This window comes from Aspergillus bombycis (genome assembly GCF_001792695.1).
Source record: "Aspergillus bombycis strain NRRL26010 chromosome Unknown contig00012, whole genome shotgun sequence".
NCBI lineage: Eukaryota > Fungi > Ascomycota > Eurotiomycetes > Eurotiales > Aspergillaceae > Aspergillus > Aspergillus bombycis.
The window spans coordinates 282709-300216 of record NW_019170014.1 but is presented as its reverse complement, the minus strand read 5'-3'; the positions used below and the strand labels follow the sequence as shown (position 1 = coordinate 300216).

Sequence of the window (17508 nt, the reverse complement as noted above, 5' to 3'; positions counted from 1 at the left end):
TCGCTGTTCATTCTAGGGCATACTCTTAAATCTAGGATAGCTTCTAAGTGTATTCCAACTCTCGATTCTAGCAGAAATAATCCACCTCTCGAACCTTCATCGACTCTAGAGTAGACTCTCCTCATCATGATACAGTCCACCGTTCAAGATTTCAGACCCTGTGCTGGGCATATCTGAGGTACATGATGACTTGATATGCTGCTTTCGAGCGCATATCACAGTCCGAGCCAACTTCGCAATGCTCATACTCAAGCCATGCACCACAACAGAGCCCAAAACAGTAAAGCAAACAACTGGCCAGACCAACTCCACAGTTTCACAGGCATACTGGTCCCAGTTGTCGCCCGGCTGTGCCTGTGCCCGGGAGCAGGAGGAATTAAGGATTTCCCTGGCCTCCATGGACAAAAACAGAGCGCCGACACCCATGGGTCCAAAGTGACCGCAGAAGAGCGCCTCCCTGTACGTTTTGATATCGGGAATAAATGGTTTCAGTGCGACAATAAAAGGGATTCGACGAAACAGTAGAACAAGAAGCACAAATATCCCAATCTTTGATGATGATAACTGCGGCGTATCTGCGACAGCAGCCCAAGGGATCATCAGGCCAAAATAGATAAAGGTCGCTATACTAAGAGAGAAGCTGATGAATGAGGTGGCCACTGGATTTACCTGGTAGGCATGTTCAAGCCGACCGTGGTATGCATACCCGATGCCTGCGCTGAAGACAAGTAGGAAGTCATCCATCCCCATCGTGCTTGAGAATCCTAAGCTGAAGAAGATCAGAGCTAAGGGGAACAGAGCAACGAAGTTTTCCGTAATTCTACCACGCTCGTAGGAATAGCGGAGGAGCCTGTTCGCCCCATAACCAAGACTTATCCCAACAGCAACACTCACAATGCATTGGTATGCTATTGTCACCGTCAAGTATTCCCGCAGCACGGCACCAACAGAATGCTCCTTCAGGATAAAAATCCCGAGATATAGAAATGGGAATGAGGTGCCATCATTCACGCCAGATTCCGCGGCCAGAAGATACTTAATACGGTCGCTAGTCGCCTTGGGGTCCTCCAGGATCGTCGCGACCAACACCGGATCGGTGGGAGTGAGGCAAGCGCTGATAACGAGCGCAGACGGGTAGCTAGCACCGAAAACCAGATGGATCAGCATCGTACATACGACCCAGCCACTTATCATGATGGGGCCAAGAAGGATGCCGATTCCTTTCCAGTGCTTCCTGCAGTATCCCTCGGGGAGCTCAATGCCCACAATGAATACCTGCATACTCGCAGTGAGTCGTGCTAGTTCCTTGGTGACATGATCGCCGAGCTTCCACGGCTGGGGCTCAACGGCACCCAACACGGCGGGTCCAGTCAGAATACCGACCAAGGTAGCGAGTGGAGGTTCTGCCAGAAGGAGTGTTTCTTTTAGAAAACGTGAAAGTACAGTGTATAGGAGGATACTGCCCGAGAGGAACAAGAAGCTGAGATGGAGTGATGTAGGGTTGATCTGACTCCATACCATCATGAATTTCGCAAACCGAGGGCTTCTTATTGATGGGAAGTATATAAGTTTGAAAGTCCTGATTGCCTATCTACCAAACTAACCATTGGTGTTCTTTTCGAGCAGACAGTTGAATCTTGAACCGTTTGGAGAATGCATGGTTGTTTGTAGACGCTTTAACATTATGGGCAAAGAAGTGATAACGGCAAATGAACTTGCCAAGCCACGTGCCATGTTATTTTCTTGGTTAAATCAGAATGAAGAACTGGTAGAGCAAAACTCTTACCCTTATGGTTCGTTGACAGCTGGTAGTGACGTCAACGATATGTGCGGCAAACCGTTTGGATTTTTGCCTCTTTCATACGTCGTAGCAGTAACTGTTCCTCGCTAGAGATCTCAAAGCGCTTGCCCCCAGGTCAGATAAGGTTGCTTCGCAGATCCAAGGATCCTTAGTCTTCCTTTATCCCTGCATGGAAGTCTGAAGTGCTGTTGTTGTTAGGGCTGGGTAGGGTTGTTGGAGGTGTTTAGTAAGCCAGAGATGAACCATGCCTTCCCTGCCAGCAATCTCTTGGGGAAACGACAAGTAGCTTCCTTCCCCAGCCACGTTCTCTTTCTTTCGTAGAAATATAAATATCGGTAGCACTCTAATCTCGTCTAATTTGGTAATGTTGAGCATCAATTAATTTACCGAGAAGTTCCGCTGCCTTTCCACTCAAGTCACAAATAATGGGGTGTCTCGGCAGGGCATGAGATTACTTTGTAGTGGATATTCCAATTTCATAGCATTCACTGAGTCCTGATAGATGGTCCCTTTGCTCTATTACAGCCCAATCAGTAGGATCTACGTCTTGCACAGCCGTCATGAAGCTTACCCAGACTAACGTCAACCAGGCTTTCTTTTGACTACAGAGGAAGCAATTACAAAAGTTCCGAATCCAAATGCCGGTCATCCCTATTCACCACAGTCAGTGAGGTTGTAAACATGCCGTTCTGTACAATCATGAGTCTTTGCCTTAATAGATTCGAATCTTGATTGACCAGTGTTACTAGATGAGAAATGTTCAACACATCCCCGCCCGAAGAGTCCTCGCATGGTACTTCAATGCGAGCAGTCTCCTCTCAGTACCTAACACCTTATCATGGAGAAATTCGGCACAGCAATTTAGTATTCATGTATTGCAGGATTGCAGGAACGATGGTGAGTATCATATCGTTGGACACAGCCTGGCGCTTCGAGTTATTGTGTAAAGCAGGTCATGTAGTAACACAGGATCTACCGTTCAAACATACTTTTCTTGTTGGGCTCAATCGTTAGATTTATCTTTGGAATCTAGAAATCGGTATGTGAGCTAGGACCGGCGCTTGGGCGCATTGCCGGTAGTCATTCAAACTAGGTTATGGAGCTTGCCCTCTTACTCGCACTGATGCTCTGGAGGCATGGATAGACCCTTTTGATGGCGGTGTTGGACAAGTTTCTCCAGTTTTACTGATCTATTTCACTACCCACATATAATCTATCGCCCTAAGATCCGATCACGATGCACAAACCTCCCATCCCGCTTGATCTGATCGTGGAAGTTCCTTGCCCAATGCAAATGATAACTATCCCCCAACTCCGTAAATAACCTCAGCGACATCTCCTGATCTTTCAAGTCCTCGGAATGATTGAACGGCGAATACATGTATCGACGTTGGATCGCAGGCATGTTCTTGTCCCAACCCTGGTCCACGGCATATCGGGCTACAGCAACTGCCTTGGAGTCCGTGGCATATGCTTGTGGGGTGTCGCGAAAGATATTCCGGGGGACTTGGTCTAGGAGAAGAATTAGGGCTAGTGCGCCCTCGCCCTGGCCGTCCAACTTCCAGCCGTCGAGAGCCCCTGTTTTGGCGGCTTCGTAGTCGGATCCGAGGTGCTTGCGAACATAGGCGTCGTCGGAGGGACTTCCGTACCAAAATGACCTTTGTTGAAGATACTCTCGGGAGCCTTGCTGGCCAAACCAGAAAGTGAGGACTTTATCATAAGGTTTTGGCATTGTTTTTCGCATGGATTTCGTTTGGCTGAGGTGGAGGATCTAGCGTTGATACAGGGTCTAGATGCAGAGACTTGGTATGCTATTGGTCTGAGAAAGCACAACTTTGGTTTATATGTGAGATTGAGCTGTTATATTCAACTACGTCCTCAGAGGTCCACTTCCTAACGATCATCTTTATACTTGCGCCACCGACAGTCTAACCCATTTAGGATATCACACTCTGAACTCAAAATGGCCAACTGTCTTAGCCTTTGAATCCATTCTTTGGTTTATAATGCCAGAAATACAACAGTTAAACATCGAATTGGGGATGTGGTTTAGTGGTATAATGTTCGCTTAGCATGTGAAAGGTCCGGGGTTCAATTCCCCGCATCTCCATCTTTTTTTCTTTTTTGGATTTCCATCCCTGTTGTTCTTTTTCTCGTTCCTTTCCTTTTTTTTTTTTTTTTTGTTCCCCTTTCCCTCACACAGTTGGTTTTTAATTTATCTTGTATTTGTAAGAATGCTTAAATTGGTGTAAATTTGTGTAAACTTTGATAATCCCTCAATCGCATGGACTCAATCGATGTGTGTTGTCTCTCTGCGGTGAAATATATTTCTCACTTCAGACATTTATCTATCAACTTGTCAATACCACAACTCAGTACACAATCGCTATATCATTACACCAATTACTCTTAAATTCGCAGTTGCTGAGTCTCTCACAGCAACCCCCCCATCCACAAGCACCAAACCTTACCATAGCTATCAGAAGCTTGACAACTTGCAGTCGACCGGCTCAATGCACTCGATGACTCACGATGCAGCCTATACCTATCATTTATATAAGACTAAATTGAACACTCGCTTCAATCATTGAATATTGTGCAGAGAACGACTGCGCACCCACCGTAATCCGCACCCAGTGAATATAACTCAGTCCTCTACAAGCCACAGCCATGCCATCTACTCCTGTCAGCACCACAGTCCCCAATACTGACCATGCACATACCCGACTTCATCCTCATCTATATCGCACAGCAGCCGATCCCCGACCCGTAGTTCTAATGACCTGCGGCATTGCAGGTAGAAACCCTTTTTGCCATGAAATGACTCCCCACACCCCAAGGCCTAATCTATTACCAGGTTCCGGAAAGTCGTCACTAGCCCACTCCATCGTCTCTGCATACCCATCCTTCCACCGTCTGTCCATCGACTTCTACGTATATTCTCATCACGGCCTCTGGGACGTCGACTACCCCAAAGAACGATACGAAGAATACCAGCTCGAAGCCGAAGAAGCCTACGGGGCGAACTGATCACCGCCTTAACCGGAGGACAGGTAGATCTCGTGCTCGACTTTTCATTCGCGTTCCGCACGGTGCGGGAGGAGTGGAAGAGAATGATCGAGGGGTTGGGAGGGAGATGGGTATTGGTGTTTTTGGATGTTGGTGCTGCCGAACTCCGACGGCGGGTTCAGGCTCGGAATGAGCGGGTTGATAAGGATGGGGACTCGGCGTTTTATGTAACAGAGGAGATCTTGGAACGGTATCTGAGGGGATTTGAGAGACCTGATGGGGAAGGCGAGATTGTGCTGTGAGGGGACTTTACCAGTGCTGTTGTTCTCTTTATGATGTGATGCATCGAGAATAAGAGTTGTATGTACTTGACCTGCTCTGGAGTCGGGTGGGAATCTAAACACCCCTGAATTGGGTTGTTTGATGTGCAACTGCTTTATTGTGGATGGATAGCGACATATGTGTATGCTCAAGTATAACTGATTGGACTTTATGGTTCTCGGTGAAGAAGCCAGGGACTGATTCAAGAGTTGCCCTAGGTCGGAGCTGTTCCTGCAAAGAGGCTATCCAATACGAAACTTACCCTCATGAGGCCGGGCAAGGATCGAAAAATATTGTCCATGTTTTCCCGAGTAGTAACGAGACTGACATACAGATACTAGAGAACTGATCACAAGAAAGGTTACGGGGGCCGAATCCATGCAAGTAACACGATGGATAGACGTACAGATTGTGTTCTAGTCGGATTCAACGGCGTTCCCTTGGTGTTTGGCTCAAATAGGGTCAACCACCATCGGAAGACGCTAGTCTATCTCAGCAAAGGCGGACCCCTGGCCCCTAAATATACTTCTGTACGCAGCTCGAGGGGGGTTCCTGCATTACTCAACTGGCGGACAAACGTCCTTGCGTCATGCTGTTATGTCTTACGATTTGTCTGCTGTTGTAGAATTTCTTGAACAAGATGCGGGCTACATGGCTAAAGAAGAAATGCATCGAGACAAAGAAGCATATAAAGATGTTGACGTTCAGGGTCTTATCATTTGTCTGCTACGCCACCATCCGCAGTCAAAGGGCGACGGAATAGATATTTGATTACATTGCTGTAAGAGAAATGGAGGATTTCCAAGACTCGAGTGATGGCTCCAGAATGTCTGAAACCTTCCTTCGTCCCTTTCTGATGGACTGGAACCATACGTCAATGGGGGTAGGTGGTTCTAAGACGGAGTTATCTTGCACGAGGCAGCGTTGGTTACCACAGCACGCTCGGAGAACCCCCGGAGTTAATGAATTTGTAAAGCACTACTAATCAACCATGGCGGAATTGCCAGATAGGCATACGATCACGTCATACTGACTGCTATCCTACCTATGAGCTAATTGGCGTTCACAGGAGTATCAATCTATAAGAAGGACAAGTAGAGGAAGGATCCAGCGTTCTAGAAGCAGGGTGCGATTCTGTCCATTCGCAAGACTAACCCAACCAAGAATAGTGGCGGAAGCTGCCCACATCGACCCAAACATTGAATATTCATCAATGCCCTAACTAACGTTAGTTAAACTAGTTAGGCAGTTAGTTGGTTAACTAAAATGAATGACAAAGAAAAATGGCAAAAAGGGAAAAAGTCCGAATATTAATAGAAGCCTCGGAGCGTCGGTGTTAAACTAAACACGAGATATGGGGTCTTTTACGACACAAGTTACCAATAAGATTAGCCTTGGCATGTGTCATGACGCTGGAGGGTTCATTCTAGATGTGAGATATGGCGGTGAGTTGCGATACAGAGCACGGAGTAGATCGAGCAGATTGAGAGTTTGCCATGGCAGCGAATCATTACCGTCGTGTCTTTGTTGCGCAAGATCGTAGTTGATAGTTGAGATCCATACTTGTAGAACAGAGACCAAACGCCGCATGGCACTTGCGCAAGTGATTCCCAGGAAGTAGACATGTCAAGTTGGTCATCGACTCCGTATCGAGCGCTTGTCATTTCCTCTTTTCGATAAGCTCACTTGCTTCAGGATCCGTGGTAGTGGCGGTGGTGGTGACTATGCCCGGAATATAGATAGGAACAGGAACATGGACGAGAGCCGCTTAACAATCGGCTGACGCGAGAATAGAAAGGACTAAGTGGACGACCAGGGGGCAAAGAAAAAAAAATAAAAAACAGGAACAAAGAAAAAGGAAAATTTCTGCGTCAGAGCCGAGACTATCAAGATTGCTTTTGGGCCATTATCAGATCAGATGGAAAGGCGTCGGAAGACAGCTCCCCGCGCTAAACTAAAAGAGGAAGGTTCCGCTGACTCAGCGGAGGCATTCGGACTTTGAAAGCCTTTTGCAGCCAATCAAGGGCGCCGATGGCACGACAGCCGCTGAGTCATCGGAAGGCAAAAACGAGATTGGCCCCGATCGGTCAGTTGAGGGCCGACTCCGAACCCAAACTATCCAACACTAAGATTCCTGATCGACAAATGAGTTTGCACTTCGACACGCAAATTCTGGAAGGGACTTCCATGTAAGCTTGAACGTTTCCCCTTTTCCACCCGTTGATTGGCTAACTTGAGACGGTGCAGAACCTGTCGGAGATAACCACTGGCTCCAGGCCCCACCACTCGGAATATGGGCCTGTTTTACTCCTTTTTCCGCGACAAGGAACTTGATGGCCACGTCTGAGCAAGATGAGTTCCCTAATAAATCCCAATAAACTATGGGGTTTGCTGGAGCCTCGATGCATGCCTGGTGGGTCGCTTGAATGTGAACTCGGTGCCGGTCTGGTTTCAGGCCCTCAGACCCACCCAAGAGCAATGTGCTTATATACTTCCTTTCCCGTCCCATCCTCGGGATGGAAGATTTTCTTTCTCGGTGTCAACCTCGCCGGAAAGCTTCGTCCAGACTGATTGCAGTCTAAGCTTCCCTCAAGCCATGGAGGGCCAGGACTACTATGCGAAGGCACCGCCTTCGGACAACAGAGATGATACCGACAGCACAGCTACGGTGATGGGTGATGAGTCGGCGCCTACCCCCCGCCCTGCCAATGTCAGCCGCGCCGAAGACTGGAGCCTGATGCCACAAGTCAAGCAGCAACATGAACGAGACGTGGCATCCGGTTTCAAGAGTCGTGAACTCGGCGTCACCTGGAAGAATGTGAACGTCGAAGTGGTTAGCTCCGAGGCCGCCGTCAACGAAAACTTCCTATCCCAGTTCAACATCCCCCAGAAGATCAAAGATGGTCGTAACAAACCGCCTCTCCGCTCGATTCTTCAGAACAGCCATGGCTGCGTGAAACCGGGGGAAATGCTTCTCGTGTTAGGTCGGCCAGGTTCAGGTTGCACGACCTTACTCAAAATGCTCTCGAATCGACGACTAGGGTATAAATCGGTGGAGGGTGACGTCCGCTTTGGCTCGCTCACTCATAAAGAAGCCGACCGCTATAGTGGCCAAATTGTCATGAATACGGAAGAAGAGCTGTTCTTCCCCACACTAACAGTTGGTCAGACAATGGACTTCGCAACCCGGCTCAAGATCCCTTTCAATCTACCCAAAGGCGTCGAGTCGGCGGAAGCGTATCGCCTGGAAATGAAAAAGTTTTTGCTGGAAGCCATGGGAATCTCGCACACGAACGATACGAAGGTCGGTAACGAGTATGTTCGAGGTGTTTCTGGTGGTGAACGCAAACGTGTCTCGATCATAGAATGCATGGCCTCTCGCGGGTCAGTATTCTGCTGGGATAACAGTACACGTGGTTTAGATGCCAGCACTGCTCTCGAGTGGGCCAAAGCCATTCGAGCCTTGACAGATGTCACGGGCTTGTCGACTATTGTCACGCTTTATCAGGCGGGTAATGGAATCTATGACTTGTTCGATAAGGTACTGGTCTTGGACGAGGGCAAGCAGGTTTACTACGGGCCTATGTCCCAGGCAAGGCCCTTCATGGAGGACCTGGGTTTCGTCTGCCGCGAGGGGTCTAACGTGGCTGACTTCCTGACTGGTGTGACTGTTCCCACGGAACGCAAGATCCGACCCGGATATGAGAACCGATTCCCCCGCAATGCCGACATGCTTCTGGCGGAGTATGAGAAGTCTCCCCTCCGGACTCAAATGATGGCCGAATACGACTACCCCGACTCCGATCTCGCCCGGGAACGCACCGAGAACTTCGAGATGGCAATCTCGCACGACCGGAGCAAGAAGCTGCCGAAGAACAGCCCGATGACCGTCGATTTTGTTCAGCAGGTCAAGGCATGTATCGCTCGTCAGTACCAGATCCTTTGGGGTGATAAAGCCACTTTTATCATCAAACAGGTGTCGACATTAGCCCAGGCCTTGATTGCAGGATCCCTGTTTTACAATGCGCCGAACAATTCGGGAGGTCTCTTTGTCAAGTCCGGTGCTCTTTTCTTTTCGTTGCTTTATAATAGTTTGCTGTCCATGTCGGAAGTGACCGACTCATTCAGTGGCCGGCCAGTTTTGGTCAAACACAAAGGGTTCGCTTTCTTCCACCCTGCTGCTTTTTGTATCGCTCAGATCACTGCCGATATCCCAGTCCTCCTGTTCCAGATCAGCATCTTTTCTCTTGTGGTCTATTTCATGGTGGGCCTCACTATGAGTGCGTCTGGTTTCTTCACTTATTGGATCTTGGTTTTTGCTGTGACAATGGTAAGGGCCCCCCGCATGGAATCTAGTCATCGAAGTTTGCCATTGGGCTAACGGAATTCCACTATATAGGTTATGACCGCATTGTTCCGTGCGGTTGGAGCACTCTTCACGACATTCGACGGCGCGTCCAAGGTTTCCGGTTTCCTCATTTCCGCCCTCATCATGTACACCGGTTATATGATCACCAAGCCGCAGATGCATCCCTGGTTTGGCTGGATCTACTGGATTAATCCTCTTGCGTACGGTTTTGATGCCCTCCTTTCGAGCGAGTTCCACGGCAAGATCATTCCTTGCGTGGCCACCAACCTCATTCCTTCTGGTCCTGGGTATGAAAATGTCCCCGATCATCAATCCTGTGCTGGTGTTGGTGGCGCTATTCAAGGCAACAACTATGTGACCGGAGACCAGTATCTGGCTTCATTGTCCTACAGCCACAACCATGTCTGGCGTAACTTCGGTATCCTGTGGGCCTGGTGGGTTTTATTCGTGGCCGTGACCATCATTGCCACGTCCCGGTGGAAGGCTGCCTCAGAAAGTGGAAACACGCTTTTGATTCCACGCGAGAGGTTGCATCAGCACAGCCAGGCTGCCCGCTTCGATGAAGAATCCCAGGTAAACGAGAAGGAGAAGAAGCGTAACGATGGTAGCTCTCAGGAGGGTGATGATCTTGACAACCAACTGGTCCGCAACACGTCCGTCTTCACCTGGAAAAACTTGGTATATACCGTGAAAACGCCCACTGGTGACCGTGTGCTCCTTGATAATGTCTACGGCTGGGTCAAGCCTGGCATGCTAGGTGCCCTGATGGGTTCTTCGGGCGCTGGAAAGACCACGCTGCTTGATGTATTGGCTCAGCGAAAGACTGAAGGAACTATCAATGGTTCCATTATGGTTGATGGACGACCCTTGCCAGTTTCCTTCCAGCGCTCTGCAGGCTATTGTGAACAGCTTGATGTCCACGAACCGTTTGCAACCGTGCGTGAAGCTCTTGAGTTCTCTGCCTTGCTCCGCCAGCCACGTGATATCCCTGATGACGAAAAGCTGAAATATGTGGATACGATCATCGAGCTTTTGGAATTGCATGATATTGCTGACACCATGATCGGCCGTGTTGGTGCCGGGTTGAGCGTGGAACAGCGTAAGCGTGTTACCATTGGCGTGGAACTGGTCTCAAAGCCGAGTATTCTGATCTTCCTGGACGAGCCGACGTCAGGTCTTGATGGCCAATCTGCATACAACACTGTCCGTTTCCTACGCAAACTGGCTGATGTTGGCCAGGCTGTTCTGGTTACTATTCATCAGCCTTCCGCTCAGCTGTTTGCCGAATTCGACACCCTGCTTCTCTTGGCTAAAGGTGGAAAAATGGTCTACTTTGGTGACATTGGTGACAATGGCCAGACGGTCAAGGACTATTTCGGCCGTTATGGTGCTGCGTGCCCACCCAACGTGAACCCCGCTGAGCATATGATCGATGTTGTCTCTGGTACTCTCTCCCAGGGTCGCGATTGGAATAAGGTCTGGCTGGAGTCTCCCGAGAACCAGCGTTCTATCCAGGAGCTTGACCGGATCGTTAGTGATGCTGCGTCGAAGCCCCCTGGTACATTTGATGACGGCCGGGAATTCGCCACGAGCCTTATGACACAGATCAAGTTGGTGAGCCAGCGTATGTGTGTGGCATTGTACCGGAATACCGACTATGTCAACAACAAAATGGCGCTTCATATCGGATCTGCCTTGTTTAACGGTTTCTCTTTCTGGATGATCAGCGATACAGTCCACTCCATGCAGCTCCGCCTCTTCACCATTTTCAACTTTATCTTCGTCGCCCCCGGTGTCATCAATCAACTTCAGCCCCTGTTCCTTGAACGTCGAGATATCTATGACGCCCGTGAGAAAAAGTCAAAGATGTACTCGTGGGTTGCCTTCGTGACCGCTCTGATTGTATCGGAAATCCCCTACCTCTGCCTCTGCGCCGTCTTTTACTTCGCGTGTTGGTACTACACGGTTGGCTTCCCCACCGACTCCAATAAGTCCGGCGCTGTCTTCTTCGTTATGTTGATGTACGAGTTCGTCTACACCGGAATCGGTCAATTCATCTCCGCCTACGCACCAAACGCGATTTTTGCCTCCCTCATCAACCCCGTGATCATTGGAACCCTCGCCTCTTTCTGTGGTGTCATGGTTCCGTACCAACAGATCCAGGCCTTCTGGCGGTACTGGATCTACTGGATGAACCCATTCAACTATCTGATGGGCAGCATGATGACCTTCACCATCTTTGACGTGGAGGTGAAATGCAAGGACTCCGAGTACGCCCTGTTCGACCCCCCGAATGGCACCACGTGTGGCGAGTACCTCACCGAGTTTATGCAGGGCATGGGCGCCCGCATGAATCTCCTCGATGCGGACGCGACCTCCGGTTGCCGCGTGTGTCAATATACCCGGGGTAGCGACTACCTTCTCAGCGTCAACTTGATGGATTACTACTACGGATGGCGCGATGCGGCTATCGTTGCTCTATTCGCCCTTAGCTCGTATGCCCTGGTGTATGCTCTCATGAAGCTGCGTACCAAGGCCTCGAAGCAGGCAGAGTAATGTGACCGAGCCACTACTGTGGGTGGGGGAGGTGGAAAACACCATCCCCTTCCCTTCTCTAATTGTCCCTATAATACCTGGTTGTTTGTTGTCCTTTATATTCCCCGAACATAATTTTGCCGGATTAGACTATGTGGTCGATAGATTGCTGCATTTCTGGTGTTTTGCCTTTTGTTTATGATAGATATACCAAGTGCTAGACGAGCTATGAGCTGATGCGCTTCATATGAATAGAACTGATTGATTTGATTTCGTGGGCTTCCTTGGAAGATGCGTATTAAGTGTAGTTGTTCTTTGTTAACTAATTCTGCGAAATACGTTATGGATCAGTTGACGGTCATCGTAGGCCAGAGTCAATATGTTTCCACTCCATTGGGCTAGGCATCTGGGATATCTTCCAACACACCCACCGAGCCCCTTCGCGCGATGCCTGTTCTGGGTAAGATTCGAGTAGATGATTGGCTCCATCGCGTCAATCGATACCTAAAGTGGGCCGGGAAGAAGCCAAGCATTTAGTCTGCATCCCAAGTTGACTCGCGAAGCTATGTTGCACCACGGGGATTGCCCGTGCGTCTTCTTCTTTGATCCAGCGGGTTTCAGAGTCTTTTAACCTGGAGATATTCCCCCCCCAACATTTTCCCTCATTCCCGTTTGCTTGAGTGCCTTCCATATCGCACACTAACACTGTGGGGATCCTGCCGCGCGGGCGTGCATAAGTCCGCGATTCTTTGAATCTAGACAAAGAAAACATTCCCACCATTAAATCAATCCCCAAAAGATGGGCCAACAACCCTCGACCCCATGTCCGGGGACCAAGATCCAGGTTATCGGGGCAGGACTGCCACGCAGCGGCACCGCGTCATTCAGCGCCGCATTGAACATCCTGCTGCAAGGACCCATCTACCACGCCGGCACCCAAACCACCATGGGCCCGCCCATTGAGATCCAATCCTGGATCCGGATCCTCCGTCACTGGCTCAGTCCCAACCCCCAGGACCGACAGCTCACGCTCCAGCTCCTGGAACAGCGACTGGACGGATACGCCGCGATCACCGACTCGCCAGGCGCGCAGCTCGTCCCCGAGCTGCTGGAGCTGTATCCCAACGCTAAGGTCATCTGCACCGTGCGTGACCCGGACGCGTGGGCGAAAAGCATCGACCAGGTAAGCAGTATGGCGAGCTTGTGGTTTCTGCGGGCCGTCCTGCTTCCCGTACCGGGGATGAGGCATTTTGTCGAGTATATCCACCTGTTAGGCGATCAGTGGGGACGGTTGTATGGAACGTCGAGGCCGGATCGTCAGACGTATGCGTTGCATATGGAGTGGCTGAAGCGGGTGGTGCCGGAGGATCGGTTGGTGTTTTTCCATGTTGGCGATGGGTGGGGGCCGTTGTGTGAGGCGCTGGGCGTCGAGGTGCCGGTCGATGTACCTTTTCCCCGGATCAATGACTCGGACGCGATTGCACGGACGGGGAAGTACCATATCCAGCAGGGACTGATGCGATGGGCGGGTATTTGCAGTGTGGTGGGTGTTGTGGTGGCTGCTGTGGCCATGCGGTCGTCGGGGAGCCTGTTCTGATGGCCATGTCAACACTGAACTTTTGGCGGATTTTGTGTAGAACATACCTCTTTCGACCAAGGATTATACTAAGTAAGGTCTATATACCGCTGTGTGGAGAGCCGGGTTATTTGGTATTTGCCCCAGTAAATCGTTTGGTGCAGTGCTTGAGACGTGTCGCAAAAGGATTTGTAATTTACTACTTTTCAGGCAGCACTGAGGCGTTCTCGATGGTATAGACATTTTTATTCGACCATCAACTGGAGACACAGTTTACAAATTCATTCTGTAATTATATTGATATTAACATATAGAATCATATTACTGAGGTTTTCGTTTATCATTGTTGGACTGCTACTGTTGTTATCGATTGAAAGATTTATAGAGGATTAAGATCCCGGACTGTAAATAGGAAATGATTAAAAGAATGGCAAGAGGATGAGAAGAAGAAAATCCTTGTCGAGGGTAGGGAAATAGTTATAACGCAGTTATTGAACTACTTTATACTCTTTCTTGTCTTTTTCTTTCTTTCTTTTTCTATTCCAGATAGTATTCCTCTACCAATTAGTATAAAACAGGCATAGCGTACCCTTTTCTATCTCTTGACATGGACCTGTTTATATAGAGACTCCGCGATCAGAGGCTTGCATATAGACCATGCCCCAACTGCATGAGATTACTGTTTCAATTGCGGCTGTATTAAATCAGCATCTGTGGTCAAGCTGGCCTCAAGCGTCAGATGATATTAACTCCCAGCTTCCCCCTGATGAACCTCCAAGCCCAACCGAAGTCAAAGATCAAAATCTCAACAAATGAGAACACCAAGCTGCCCCCAAAGACCAGACTGTGATATGTCCACGCGTTATCTGAGTCTAGGTGAACTACCTGGCACACGATTGCCCAGGGGAGAACGTAGAAGATGTTAGAAAATAGGGATTGTGCTAGGTACCAGGAGATCCGGGTTGCGAGAAGTATGGCGGCGAGTTGGGTTGATATTGCATATAGGACGTAGCACCTGATCTTCTTAGCGACCTTAATGGCAGGTATCAGGTCGATTCAAGGTAGAGTGAGAACGTACCAGTCTATTGTGCGCCACATATGCGCAACGATATTCGACACAGGTTCTGATCGGCTCAGCCAGAAAGCGAAAGATTCGCAGCCGTACAGCGACATGAATATAAGTAAGGGGATTTCGACTGTGAGAACTATCAGAACCGAGAGAATTGCAGGCCGAGTGACCACTGTAGAGGATGAGCGCTCCTGTCCAGTCCTCAAAGAGACAAAGCTATAGTACAGTACCGAAAAGACCCACCCATGACCAACGTTCATTGTCAGTTCTTTGCTTCAACTGTCCCCAAGCATGGCCCACAAAGGTGAGAGTAGTCGCTTCCAAAGCCTGAACTGGTACCATTATTAGACCCCACCGGATTGTACTAAACACCCCCCATGCCGTCGCATAGTCTGCAGACATAGCGACAACACCAGCAACAAGCCAAAGATATAAGGCATTTCGGATTGCCGATTCAATGAATGTGATAGCTCCAGGTTTGAGTAGCACTAGGAACGCATGCACGCTCGGTACCTCGCTCCCCCAGCACAATTGACGGCCATTTCGCGTGAGACTGGTAGTGATGAAAAAATACAGAAGACCAGAAACAGCCGCAACCATATCACAGGTCAGGCGGATTCCAGCCTGCATGTTTATATCCGGCGTCCAGCCACCAACATGAAACTTGGATATAATCAGAAAGTCCAGAATCATATTGACCGCAACCTTGATAGAATTGATCACTAACGGCACATCTGGCTTATCGAGGGCGCGGGTTGCATTCGAAATGCTAATTTCAATCGCAGAGCTGAAGGCCGAAAAGGCGCTGATGCGCACATATGCTATGCTTGCTTCGCGCACCTCATGCGGTACGAACGTCGACGAGAATTCTCGCGCAGCAGCAGCAAACACGATGCTTAGAATTAGTCCAAGAAATGCTTGGAATATCACAAGGGTATGTGCTAGCCCCAGGCGCGTCTCGAAGGATCGTGCTTCCTTATCTGCAATTGTGACCCATACCGCGCGCGGCAGCCCCTCGTTCAGGACCTCTGCGACAGTGCCGATGTATGTGTAGATGTCCGTCGTTACAACGAAGGAGGCGTCGATATTCGCGACCCAGATCTTGACGAGCGTACTGTAGAGGGCTGGGAGGATGAAAGCGGCTGTGTTGCAAAGGAGAGCACCCGTGTAACTAAGACACCGTTAGCATATTTGCGCTGTCAATTTTGCCGGGAGGGCAGTACTTCGAACGGTGCCACCATCGCTCACCAACGGTCCATTTCAAAGACAAGAGCTTGGGAGACTCCTGTATGAGCTCCACATCGGTAGTGGGATGAGCCACAACTTCTACGCCGTTAGCCCCCGAATTTGGTGCCATGGCTGGACATCCTAGTTTAGAAGTCGGACGGATTGAGACTTCCAGGCCTCGTGGATATTTGGAGGGGTACGAGCGGGAGGGTACGCTGCTGGTCGGTAGTTGTCACACTTCCGCCGCATTTATAGAAGCGGGGTTTCAGCCAGATCACATATTCATGAGTCATCGACCTGCAAAGGAACTCAAGCAGGCAATCGCGTCAATCAGTATAGCTCAATTCTGTACCGAACGCTGCCTTCGAGGTCTGAGCCGATGTACATAGTCTAGTAGATCCTTTCTGGCCTAATGCCAAGACCTTGATATCTAACACTAGGTAAGGAGTAACACCCGGATTTTACTCTATTAGGATTTTGAGGATCTTACAGGTACTGGAAACCAAAAGAACTTCCAGATAGTTGTATTCTGGTATATGCAGCTATGCATTGGCATGATACATTATGGCCCGTATAATCTGACAGTTATCAATATCAAACCCTCCTAGTGGGAGTCTATCCTTCCGTCTTGTACATGGACTACGATTTAAACATGACTAGCCAAGGGAAAACGAACACCCCGTTATGTCCCATAGTGAGACTTTCCAGATCAATCTCGTCATGCACAGTTCACAGCATCAGGATCACTTTCCTCATAACGCGGTGGTGGACCCAGCACTGAAAGAAGTACTGGTGCCGGAAGTCTCCAAAACTTAAACCATTCGTGCTGGATGACTGCGGTAGAGAGTATTCGGGTCCGGTCTGTTGGCTAGTCAAGCATAAGATCCATAATTGGCCTTCCCGATAGGATTGACCCCGGTATAGTAGACCATAATGGAGAGATACGCAGATAGAGCTTCTAGACAGTGTTTGGCCCATATTATATATCCTAGAGGTATTGCAGAGTACATACAGGCGTGATGGCATCTACTGTGTCGGATTTTATCTTCATTGGTTTCGAGAAGGTTTCATACCACAGGATTCTTCAACATCTCGAAGAATATATATATCTCGGACGCTTTGAACGGATTCGTTCATATGTCTTGCTTCATGCAGGATATGTCGTCGACGAAAGCGTCCATTGGCCACCGCCAGGATTCTTTGAGCGTAATATATGTACACTGCCATCATGACTTGGGAATTGCTTTTCTTCCACAGCATTCCTGACCTGCCAGGAACACGCACTCTGTATGTGGGTCGCCCTCAGCGCCTTCAATGAAACAGACAGTTGCCTTGAATCCCTCAGGCATCAGGAGAGGCTATCACGTGTGGCCCACTCGTCCCCAACTGGAAACGGAAGAGGCGCTTACCCGATGTGGCAGGTCAGCAAGGTCACGGGCCCACAAGCGGAGACAAACCGCAGAAAAAAAAAAAAAGAAAAGAGAATTCGAACAAACTCTATTGAGTCTTAACAGCAAAAACATTGACAGCAAATCCCAAGGTGAGTGGTCCTGGACCCAACGGTTCTGGAACATGAATCATTTGACAGGGGAAAAAGGACC

The 17508-nt window shown here is 49.2% G+C and overlaps 6 protein-coding genes across 6 annotated transcripts; 3 read left to right on the top strand and 3 right to left on the bottom strand.

The window, feature by feature from the left end:
• Positions 1-105: 105 nt before the first annotated feature.
• Positions 106-1521, bottom strand: ABOM_003175 (putative Na(+)/H(+) antiporter; the record flags this gene model as incomplete). Its single annotated transcript, XM_022530305.1, has 1 exon — positions 106-1521. One exon carries the CDS (start codon positions 1519-1521, stop codon positions 106-108), a length of 1416 nt encoding a protein of 471 aa, XP_022392642.1.
• Positions 1522-3014: 1493 nt separating this feature from the next.
• ABOM_003174 (DUF924 family protein) lies at positions 3015-3533 on the bottom strand (the record flags this gene model as incomplete). Its single annotated transcript, XM_022530304.1, has 1 exon — positions 3015-3533. The coding sequence occupies one exon, from the start codon at positions 3531-3533 to the stop codon at positions 3015-3017; it is 519 nt and encodes a 172-aa protein (XP_022392641.1).
• A 938-nt stretch (positions 3534-4471) lies between these two features.
• On the top strand, positions 4472-4831 carry ABOM_003173 (ATP/GTP-binding protein; the record flags this gene model as incomplete). The annotated part of the gene is made up of 2 exons (XM_022530303.1): positions 4472-4598; positions 4659-4831. 2 exons carry the CDS (start codon positions 4472-4474, stop codon positions 4829-4831), a joined length of 300 nt encoding a protein of 99 aa, XP_022392636.1.
• A 2896-nt stretch (positions 4832-7727) lies between these two features.
• Positions 7728-12056, top strand: ABOM_003172 (putative ABC multidrug transporter; the record flags this gene model as incomplete). The annotated part of the gene is made up of 2 exons (XM_022530302.1): positions 7728-9461; positions 9531-12056. 2 exons carry the CDS (start codon positions 7728-7730, stop codon positions 12054-12056), a joined length of 4260 nt encoding a protein of 1419 aa, XP_022392635.1.
• A 778-nt stretch (positions 12057-12834) lies between these two features.
• Positions 12835-13632, top strand: ABOM_003171 (sulfotransferase family protein; the record flags this gene model as incomplete). The annotated part of the gene is made up of 1 exon (XM_022530301.1): positions 12835-13632. One exon carries the CDS (start codon positions 12835-12837, stop codon positions 13630-13632), a length of 798 nt encoding a protein of 265 aa, XP_022392638.1.
• Positions 13633-14346: 714 nt separating this feature from the next.
• ABOM_003170 (uncharacterized protein) lies at positions 14347-16037 on the bottom strand (the record flags this gene model as incomplete). The annotated part of the gene is made up of 4 exons (XM_022530300.1): positions 14347-14626; positions 14690-14852; positions 14911-15851; positions 15904-16037. The coding sequence occupies 4 exons, from the start codon at positions 16035-16037 to the stop codon at positions 14347-14349; spliced, it is 1518 nt and encodes a 505-aa protein (XP_022392637.1).
• Positions 16038-17508: the final 1471 nt, after the last annotated feature.